General features: G+C 39.8%; 1 protein-coding gene across 1 annotated transcript in view; it reads left to right on the top strand.

Annotated features, from left to right (window-relative positions):
- LOC137979091 (rab3 GTPase-activating protein non-catalytic subunit-like) overlaps positions 1-7,674 on the top strand; it is a 70,798-nt gene extending 63,124 nt beyond the window's left edge. Inside the window, exon 38 of the mRNA XM_068826264.1 lies at positions 7,079-7,674. Coding sequence (XP_068682365.1) covers positions 7,079-7,222 — 144 coding nt within the window. The 3' untranslated portion in view covers positions 7,223-7,674. The remainder of the gene's footprint in view (positions 1-7,078) is intronic.
- Positions 7,675-11,834: the final 4,160 nt, after the last annotated feature.

Genomic DNA, 11,834 nt, shown 5'->3' on the forward strand with positions numbered 1-11,834 from the left:
TTGCGATAGGAACTTTCCTTGCCGTATTGTCAATGAGCAGCATAACATTAAATTCTCCAGTAAACTGATCCTCAGACACAAGATCCCTCTTTACTACAATTCCACTACAACCAGTATCTCTCAGGACATCAACAGGCTTCTCTCCAACTCTACCTTTCACGACAGGCATTTTACTTCTCACTCCAGTCAACGGTTCAATACAAGCACTACTCAACAATGGAATCTTCTTACCACAGGCTAACAGCAACTTATCATCTTTAATACAGGCCTTAACTTCTTCATCAGTAGGTTTATCCTCAGGTGGTTGAACTAGACAACTGGCACTTACTTGACCACGCTGCACAGGGTTACCATCCTTACTTTGTCCTCCTGATCTGCGTCCACCTGATCGACAGTTTCTAGCTTCATGTCCCTGCTTACCACATAGGAAACACTTTCTTGTTAGGGTTGGGCAGTTGACAGCTTTATGACCTCGGGTGTTGCACTTAAAGCAATGCAGAGCTGGTGGATTAATCTGCATGTTCTTGGCTTCGTCCCTCTCAGGCTGCACTGTTGGTTTTCTGCTCGCTGAGCTGAACAAATGTTTACCATGAGCCTCCAAGTACTGGTCAGCGATCTTCGCAATCTTTGCTAGAGTCTCAGGTGCCCTTTCTCGCAGGTGAATTGCCAAATCCTTAGGGCAAGAGTCAATAAATTGTTCTTTCACGATCAAGTCCTTAAGACCATCAAAGGTTCGCGCAGTATCCGAAAGCTCTAGCCAACGTAACAGGTATCTGTCCAGTCGCACGATAAACTGCTCCGGACTCTCGTCAACTTCTGGTTTGGATGCTCTAAATTTTCGACGATAGCCGTCTTCGGTAAGGTCATATCTCTTCATTAACGCAATCTTTACCCTGTCATAATCCTTAGCTGCGTCCTCCGATAAACGTGAATACACTTCTAGTGCCCGTCCAGACAACAGAGCACTGAGCTTCGATGCCCATCCATCTTTTTTCCACTTAGCTGTCTCGGCAAATCTCTCGAACCTCTGCAAATACGCATCCAAATCGTCTTTGCCATCAACAAACGAGGGGAGTTTAGGTGCCTTAGCCCGATCCTCTCTCACTTCAGGACGTCCGTCCGCATTCTCCACAGCCAAACGTGCAATCTCCAGCTCATGTTCTCTTTTTGCCGCTTCAATGGCCTCTTTCTGTTTCAACAGCTCGGCTTCCATCTCCAATTTTCTTAGTTCGCGTTCCTGTCGCCTAGTTTCTCTCTCTTCATCTTCTCTTCTGCGCCTTTCCTCTTTCTCTTCCTCTTCCTTTCTTTTATCCTCCTCAAGCATTCGACGTCTCTCTTCTCTTTCTTCTTGTAATTGCCTCTTTTTTTCTTCTTTTTCTTCCTCTTCCCTCACAAACTCGAGAAGCTTTTCTCCTTCCAACCCGAATTCTTTTCCCATCTGCAAAAGCTTTTCCATTTCCATAGCAGTATTCCACAGCAAAAACACAATATACTCTCTCGTACAGTTCCTCTTACTTTTCTGTAACTCCTTCTTGAATTGTCCTTTCCTGGTTTCTGTAGTCGGCAAACAAATGAATTCCTCTCCCTGACAGGCCCCCAATGTTACGAGTTCGAATGTTTTGAGGAAAGGTAGCTTGCAAACTAAACTGAACGCAGGGTTGTCGGAACAACAACAAGAAGATTTATTCCAAAAAATGAACGTAGTTTCCACGAAGTAAAACTCTAAATAACACGTACTCAATAAACTTACACGGCCTCCGCTAACTTGAATAAACACAGCTTCTGTCACACTTGACTAAACACGGCCAACGCCAACTCTCTTCGCTTGTGAAAAACTAGTTAGAAAAACAGTCCGCTTGGACTCGTCTACTTATATACCCTGACAATAAACTTCTAGAACTTTCTAAATTAGTAATGAATCTAATAATAGAAAGATTACAAAACACACCGATTTAGAAGCGCTTACGTACAAACCTAAATATAAACAAACTACGAACTCTCGCGAAGCTTCTAGACAGTAACGCTAGTCACGCAATGCTATTTTTCGTAACAGGTCCATTGTTGTTTTTGCTATATATCAATGATCTGCCAAACTGTCTAACGAATTGTGTGCCATGGATGTACGCAGATGACACCCACCTAACATATGCGGGTGACAATACAGGCGACATAGAATCAAGACTTAACCATGATCTAGAAAATGTTAAAAAATGGTTGATAGCAAACAAACTTACCCTGAACATGACAAAAACCGAATTTATGCTGATTGGATCAAGGCAGAGGTTGTATGCTCTCACAAATCCTCCAATTCCCGAGATTAATGGTGCTCCTATCACTCAAGTTTCTGTTGCTAAATCCCTGGGCGTGCTTATTGATAATAATCTTAACTGGAGTAGCCATGTCGATAAACTGACAAAGAAAGTAGCTTCTGGAATTGGAGCCCTCAAACGTATAAGGCATCTTTTTCCTTAGACGACATTGCGCTCTATTTATCACGCTTTACTTCAACCGCACTTTGACTACTGCAATGTCGTCTGGGGAAACTGTGGTATCACGTTACATGACAAATTACAAAAACTGCAAAATAGAGCAGCCAGAGTTCTGACCTTCTCTCATTTTGATGCAAATGCTAGCGAGCTATTCAAAATTTTAGGCTGGAAAAATCTAGTTAGCCAGCAACAAATTGCGCTGGCCACAATGGTCTATAAGTGTCTTCAGGGGCTAGCACCGGAATATCTATGTTCAAAATTTACAAACCGCGAATCTGTTTATAGTTTAAGAGACTCTGAAAGAAAGCTTAATGCTCCGTTTCCGCGGACAAATTATTATAGAAACAGCTTCAGCTATAGAGGTGCTACTGTCTGGAATAGCTTACCCCTCAAAGCGAGACAAGCAGAGTCTCTTGGGCTTTTCAAAAATCTGATTAAAGACATATTTTAGTATAAAGCACGGCATTCATGGAAAGCAGCTTTAGTATTAATATAGTTTAATTGTATTTTATTGTAATCATTTTAAAATTTTACCTTTTGTAATTTAGATTTTAGCATTGTTTGTAATCTTAGCTGATGATTTTACCGTGCATAAATAATTAAATATCATATCATTATCATATCATATCATTTTACCATCTTTGCTACTGGAGTCGGGTCCGCCATTTTGTATTCGTCGCTCACTTTTCTCGTAGAATCAGTTATTACGCCAACTCTGACAGCTCCTTGAACCTGAGACGCCTTATTCTTAGTAGTGACATTTGCGTAAATCCTGTTCATGAGCAGTGTTCTGTATGGAGTAATGCCATTGGAAGAAATCATCGAGCGGTTAGTTGTGATAAATGCGATTCTTGGTGTCACGTAAAGTGCGGTAATGTTTTGCTAAAAGAGTATCGTACGTTTCAGCAAATGCGAAGCTTCGATTGGATCTGTCCGCCTTTCTTTTCTACCACTTTGCCTCCATTTAATCCTTGTTACAACATTGACAACGCGCGCCATATTGATATGGAAAGGAATGCAAATCGTAACTCTCACAAAGGTGTGAAATGCTTTCAAGTTAATGCCAGATCACTCAAAAACAAGTTCCAAGACTTACATGCCGTGGTCTTTGCAGAACAATTTGATATCCTTGCTATCACTGAAACCTGGTTTGATTCCAGTGTTTTGGACCACAAAGTTCTTCCATCTGGTTACACAATTTACAGAAGAGACCGCCAAGATCGAAGAGGAGGTGGTGTCTTTCTTGCTGTTCATAACGATCTATTGGTTAGGAGCCCGGATCTTGAAACTAGCTGCGAACTGTTATGGTGCAAGCGAGTTAAGCGATGACCTGGGCTCCGAACACCAACGTGGATTACATGGAGCTACTAGGAGACTCACGTTCAGGGATTAGCAACTCTATGTTGAAAAAATATTTATTGTTGGCCATTTCAACCTTCCTGACTTCGATTGGATTAACCAACTACCGCTGTCCTCAGATCAACTCTACCTTGATTCTTTTGAAATATTTAACTATGCATTCCTTACACAAGTACCAGGAATTTCAACATACTAGATCTGATACTTACCGCTGTCCCTGACCTCGTTCACAGTGTTTCAGTTAGTGAAGGATTACTGAATTCTGATCAACGAAGTGTTACTTTTTTTCTGAATATCAGCAAAAATCCAATCCAGATTAAAGTATGTCTAGAATTTGAAAACAGCCAACTAAGAGGATTTGAAGAAAACCTTGCAAAACCTACCGTGGGCGACCTCTATACTTGAAAATGACGTAAATATGAATCTGATTACTGGTAAAATCTGTTTTGGACTGTCGTAATTGAATTTGTTCCCCAGAAAAGGATTAATGATAAATTCAGTCCTCCCCGGATTGACAAAGAGGTGAAAGATTTATGCCGAAAAAAAGATAGAGCCAGCAGAAGGGCGCAGCAAACAAAGAACAGCAGGGATATGAATCATTTTAAATCTTTGAGGAGGAGCTGTAAAAGTCTTATTCGTTTAAAGTACAACGCATTTTAGAATCTCTGTACGGCCCTGTACGGTGGCCAATTTACATTATCAACTCCGTTAATAAAGCCAAATTTTTGCATATCTGAGTCAACTGGCCGATAACATTCAGGATAATCCAAAGAAATTCTGGAGCTTCTACAGTGTCATAACCAAGACCAGGAAATTACCTTTGGCTATTAAGAATGATGCAAATAGCAAATCCCTTGTTACTGATTCGCTGGAAAAGGCAAATCTGTTCAATGATTACTTCAAATATGTTTTTAGTAAACCTAATAATGAACCTGTGCCACCTGGGCACTATCCTGTTGTACCACCTTTAGGAGAGCTCTGCCATGTTGTTATCTCAGCGAGGGAGGTTGAAGGAATCTTAGAGAATTTGGATCAATCTAAGTGCCCTGATCCTGACGGTTTAAGATCACCACTGTTAAAAGAAGTTTCTTCAGAAATATCTAGCCCAATTACAAATATCTTTAATTAATCTTTAAAAAGTGGCACTCTTCCTGCAAAATGGAAGGACTCAAACCTTAAACCAGTTTTCAAGTCAGGTCAGAAGGATGTTGTCACCAGTTACAGAGCAATTGCCCTCCTACCTATTTTATCCAAAGTACTATAGCGATGTGTTCACTCTAGAATTCTTAATCTGATTGAACCATATTGAAGTCCTTCACAGCATGGTTTTAGAAGGTACAGATCCTGTGTTACGCAGCTACACAATTTGGCAACATCCTTAGATGCTGGTGAACAAATTGATAACATCTACCCTGATATGGAAAAGGCTTTGACGGAGTACCACATACAAAGCTTCTACATAAGTTGGAGTTTTTAGGTATCCGTCACCGTTTGCTGCACTGGATAGGTGACTACCTCACAGATAGACTGCGCAGAGCATCTATCGACGGCATCTCCTCTGATTAGAAATTTGTATCTTCTGGCGTCCCGCAAGGCTCGATAGTCGGTCCTATTCTGTTTCTTATTTACATTAATGATATTAGATTAGAGTTATCTCCTGATACTTTACTACCCCTCTATGCCGATGACGGAAGATGAAGCAGAGTCATGCGCGGTCATTTGGGCCGTGACATACTGCAACAAGACCTATCCACCTTACATCAATGGAGTGAGAGCTGGGGTATGAAGTTTAACATGAAGAAATGTAAACATCTCTGTATCACAAACAAGAAAACCAGATTAGAAACCTCTTATTGCCTTCGTACCGAGCTTATTCCTTTGTCAAATGAAGAAAAAGATTTGGGAGTTTTAATAAGTCATAACCTGTCCTGGAAAAACCACGTCTTGGCTAAACTCAACATCGCTAATAAAGTGCTACGTCTGATCAAGAGAACTTGTGGTACCTGGAACCAACCTCATGTACTGCTCAAATTTTACATTCATCTAGTTAGACCGCACGTTGAATTTGCCTGCCAGGTATGGTCTCCACATCAACAGTTCTTGATCGACTTGGAACTTTATTAAGTGTCAAGTCGTTCTAGCGCTGTAGCACTCATTGGGGACACTGTAAATTGAAATTAACAATCAACGCAAATCAAGTCAAATGTTGTTTTTTTTTTAGGGGAGGGGAAACCGGAGTACCCGGAGAAAACCTCTCGGTGCAGAGTAGAAAGCGAACAATTCAACCCACATATGAAGCCGAGTCTGGGAATCGAACCCGGGCTACACTGGTGGGAGGCGAGTGCTCTCACCACTGCGCCATCCCTGCACCCCCGACATAATTGAAAGAGTTCAGCCTTATGGAGAGGGACTGCAGGAACTGAACCTTCTTTCCTTTTCCTCAAGGAAGCTTTTTATGGACTTAGTTTTTCTTTTTAAATGCATGATGGGCCTATATGATCTGGATCTGTCTTATTGTCTTGTGACAGTTGACAGTTCTAAATATAATTTTAGACATGCTAATAACCCGTTTAAAATTAAATATGCAAGGAACTAATGTTCTAAAATTTCCGTATATCTCTAGAGTAGTAAAATCTTGGAATTCTCTGCCTTTACATTTGAAGATGACTTCCGCTCTGGTTGTCAAAACGAATGTCAGTGTCACCAACAACGGTAGCCCGCACGATCTTACTTCGTCCGTCAAATTTCAATGACTCCTGCATGGGTTCAGACCGTTTAAATTTTCTACTTAACTTTCACCTGATTACCGTGTTTGCTCGAATATGCGCTGCATTTGGGACAAAAAAGCAAATATGCGCCGCGAGGAATTTCGTCAAATTAAAAAAAAAAACACTAAAAAGTAACTCCGCCACCGCATGGGGAATTTCTTTGCATCAAAACATATGTTCTTCAGTTCAAAGTGATTGTATTTCACTCCTCGTCCATTAATTAAAATGCCGTAAGAGTCAAAAGGTGACGTTTCTCTTTTCTCCGTACAGAAATATTTGTGTGGCGTCCAATTTTTAAATAAGCGCCACCCTCGAATAAGCGCCTCACTTGAGGCGCGAAAAATAAAATAAGCGCCACTGTGCTTATTCGAGTAAGTACGGTACTTTACTCCCCATTTTGATTAAAAATGAATCTCGGTCACAAAAGTGCTGAATTTTTCCTTCTTTGAATTTTCACTATAGGACCCCAGCAAGCTTGTGTGTCGTACGGTGCCACTCTCGCACACAGTGGATCTCCTGCGATTAGTATCAAGCATTACAAGCCACGACTCACCGGATTTTCCCCTCACATCTGGGCTGGCAGAATCAATCAAGTTCTTATTGTGATACAAAGACGAAGCGGAAGAATAGAAGTACAAAAAATCCGTATCGAGAGCGCGTCACGGAGTATTCCAAGTCCGTTGCAGGAACGCACTCGTTGCCAACAACATCTGGCTAGATTTTGATAAAAAACCAAACAAAGCGTAAACTGTTCATTCGTGGTCCAGCGATACGAAAATCCTGCCTGCCGACAAAGTGGGACCCAGTGAAGTGAAGGCACGATTTGTCATAATATTGGGAATGTGACGGAAATGGGTATTTTTATCAAAGGGAATTGGTGATATTTTAGATGTGAAATTGTGGTGTCTACTGGAATTACCACGCTTAATTATAGCTTAGAAAATTGTAACGGATAACATCGCGAAATCAATTCTTTTATTTTCTGTCACCCAGGAAATTTATACCGGTAATTTCTTAAATTCTTAAATACATGCTTCTAATAAATAAATTTTGATGACACATGCAGTAGTGTTTGTTTACCTTGAGGGGTAAGTTCTAACAGATCAAATCTCGTTTTATAATAATCACGACCATATTGCTTTTTTTTTTCTATTGATACATGCAAGGCGTTGGCTTCAGTGGAAGCAAACTCTCACTAAAATTCTCAACATCTCGTCTCAATCTATCTGCATGTATTATGTTTTTGGTAAATTTTTGTCTTCAGCAATATCATTGCCAGAAGCTTTCCATGCCAACAAGCTCAGTGCCTGTCTTTTCTAGTCGTTATTAGAGAGACCTTGATGTCTTCGACTGGGATGTCAATTGTTTGATATTTGGGTCAGGGTTTAGCGTAATAGGCCTTACTTTAGATATAACAATTTCGCCTCATTCGCACTATTCCAAAGAAACCTCCCAGGGGTACGTTATTTTTACGGCTTATGAAACTGTTAAGTTCTGAGAAGTGTTGCATGTAACGAATTCGCAGTTGTACGTCGAACTGAAAACCTTGTCTAAGTACATACGTTCGTCTGCTAAACTTTCAGACAGAACGCCGTCATTCAGTTTGCCAAGGAGATCGAGAAAAATAGATTGCCTTCCTGGCCTGCTTGGTTATCCCTGAGAACAACAGACCACGGACGAAGGTTTACGGGAAACCCACACATACTTACAGACTCCTTGACGATTCCTCTTATAGAATAGAAACTTTACTGATTACCGTGTCAATACCGAACTAGCCTGGGAAAATCCCATACAAAATAAGAAACAAAGTACAGTCATGATAAAATTGAAAGAAATAATCACTAAATTTATGATGAGCAGAGGAAACAACCCTTGCAACTATCGTCCACCATTGAGCTTATATTACATTTGCGAATCTTGTTTTCAAAATAGTACTTAAAGGTTTTGCAAATCTAACACCAGGAGGTAATTTCCCCTATAACCTGGGTCGAAGATAGCACACTGAATGCTTGGCGTATGGCGGCGTGGTCCAGCGGTTAGGGCGTTGGGTTTGCATGCGGTTGGCTCGGGTTCAACCAGTTCTGGCCTTTGGTTAAGATTTGTTTCCAGTTGTCCCGGATTTAACTCTACCACGCTTTGTAAAGAGCCAACTGGTTGCCTCCTGCCAGTTGGGGTTCTTTATCATGTTTCTGTTAAGTTTGAAATGTTTCTTTCCGATTATCAAAAAGGTGCGATGCCTGTGAACTAGCTTGGTAGCTAAGTGCACTTCCACTATAAACAAAGCATTTACATTTTGCGGTATTGTATCTTGGGTTGGAGAAATCTGATTGTCTTAAAAAGTGAGAAAAATTGTAATTAGTAAAAATGTTACAGATATAAGCTGGACATATAGTTTATGCATAAAGTATATTAGGCAACTCATTCAGTAAACCCGAAGCTATTATGATTTTGCAACATACAACGCGCCTTGTTGCCATTTTAAGGACGTTCGCGCTAATTGTTCGTGCGCAACTTTTACTGCGCAGGTAAAGCGACTGTAATATGTCACACATTACTTCAAGCATTAGTTAAGATCTTATGTCGAGAAAAACGCCTCGGAAAAATTTCCAGGTAAGGCTAAAGAATGGCACATTTATTTCCAATTCATCATGAAACGTTAAAGAGAAAGGACCGGGAGGCTGGAAAAGGTCGCTAATCGAGTAGTGGTTGAAAGTTTTAAAAACTCGAGGAAGGTTAGTTTTAGTCAGCGACGTTACGTAAATTTAATAGGGTTGGTTTTTTAAAATGTTTTTATTACGTTACAAACTTGTTTTTGAATTTCTTTTCCTTTACTTTCACGGCAATGGAGAGATATGATACAAAACACTAACCAAATAAAGATAACGCCTGCTTGAAACTTCGTTGCTATGCTTGAGAAAGTTTTTTTTTTTTTTTCAAAAACCTTTTATCGATCGAGCCTGTCTTGGGTTCCAGTCCTTCCCCGACAGGTCACGCGAAATCGTGACAAACTAAATTTTCCAAGAGCTTCGCAACATCATATCGATTTTACTCGTTTAGATCATCTGTGACCCCTATTTTTTTAAGACATGAATCATTTGCTCTTCTTCAAATCTACAAAATATGATGAAATGAAAAAAATTTAAGAAGTTCTCTTTTAAAAAATTTTTCTTCCCGCGTGTCCTGAGCTCCGGAAGTGGTTTTATTACACAACATGAGAATTTTATTCCATAAAGCTCATTTGTACAAAGCTATACGCTTTATTTTCACATGTGGAAAAGGCTTATATAGCCAATCAGAATGGCGTACAGCTATTTCACATGTGGAAGTATAACCAATCAACGATAGCGTAAAGGCGTTTCCATACCAATTACTAGTGCATCTCGTGCAAATCGTACTTTGTTATTGAATTAAATTAAATTTCCATTTGGTTCTATTGTTAGTGAGTTTTTGTTGCTAATTTGCTTTGAGAAAACTATTTTAATGAAAATTCTCGTCTTATGTGTAATAAACAGTTGACGACATAGAAAGTGCTCGTTCCTCGCTCGTTCGGGTTTTTGACACAAACTAGTGAATAAAACCCCGTACGCCGCACTTTCTATGACGTAAACTATATATAACGGGTAGGGCTTGCGAAAACGCTCGTTGGGGGTTAACTCTACTGTTTACGACATCTCCAGCGGCATGAAATTATCTAAAAAAAACCCACTCCTATATTTCTATGCACAGAAAGCTTCACTCTAACATATTATTTTTTTATGATTTTCGACGGATGAGAAGATGAGACTATATCTCGTTATGATGACCTATCTAACTAAATTAGGGCATTTTTTCCCTTGCCTTTTTGTGCGAAACAAAGTCGGTGATTCCCCATCTTTTTTCATTTTTTGGAATAAGTAATTTATGACCTAACTTCAGGTAAGAAATGAAGCAAATTTCAATGTGGGAAGATTTTAAGGAGGCTCGAAAGGGTTTTCAGCTGAGCGCGTGCGCGTAAGCCACACACGCAATTCGTTAGCTGCTCTCGTCAGTTCATGATTCAAATGGGTCACCTGAAATAAACAAATACCGCTAATTTCGCTCACCTTTCTCCTAATTCCTATATATATGGAATATAAATAGACATCTCTTATTCACGAAAACTACGAAAATTCTACACACACGGTTTAATGGTTACTTCAATCCGTTGCGTTGGCCTGTAGCTCCACTCGCGCGCGGACTCGAATGAGCAAGTGACGCATTTCAATGTTGACTTGTAACCACCTCATTTTTCCTTATTTTGCAACTTTACTCGTTTATTCCTCTGCTTCTGGACGGCCTTTTTTTTTTTCTTTTTTTTTTTTTTCGTTAGTTTAGATTAATTTAAGACGTTTGTCTTTGAGATTTACAAAAAAAAGTAATGAGGGAAACATTTTAAAAAAATTGATTTGAACTGAAACTTCAAAACATACAAGTTTTTTTTGGTTATTTAAAGGCGATTGTTTGGACCTCTCGTCGACGCGTCCGTGATAAATTATCAGTTTAGCTCCCATTTACCATGAACGTGCTCTGCGTGACTTTAAGTATTTACAGCGTTCGGATATAAACATTTCTGACAGCTCACTGACTAAAGCCGTGTTCACATTAGGTCTCGATTGTGATCAAATTATAACCGAATTAAATATGAAATAGGTTCACATCAACTAATTACTGATTATGACTGGATTATAATTACTTCAAACAACCTCAAGGGCGTTGTTTGAAGTAATTGCAGTGAGTAATTGAACAGAATGGCGAACTCGTTGTGGTATGCGCAGACGAAACTTTTAATCGCTTTATGGAGCGAAGATTTGGATTTGTCATCTTCTGTTCTCAGAAGCTATCCTTGGTTCTCTCCTCGCCTCAAGCATGGTGATGATGATCGTGGCAGCCACGCGATATTTTGTCTCACACTGTGATGTTGCCCTATTGTATTTGAATTCAGAACCATAACTGAATAAAATTAAATGGAGTATGATAGCCTGAATTACACTTCCGTTGATCATAATTAACGTTGAGTGTGAACACGGCTGAAGACTACATGTAGTTCTATATTGTTAATCGCAAACCAAATATCATAAACCGGATACATTAATTATTTCAAAAAACACACTCATTAGTATCATTTTTATCTTTCGCATGTGAGAATGTAGGTGTCGCAATGGTAACGAACACGATTAGCTAAGAAAACACGAGCTTCCTC

This window comes from Montipora foliosa, chromosome 12 (genome assembly GCF_036669935.1).
Source record: "Montipora foliosa isolate CH-2021 chromosome 12, ASM3666993v2, whole genome shotgun sequence".
NCBI classification, from domain to species: Eukaryota; Metazoa; Cnidaria; class Anthozoa; order Scleractinia; family Acroporidae; genus Montipora; species Montipora foliosa.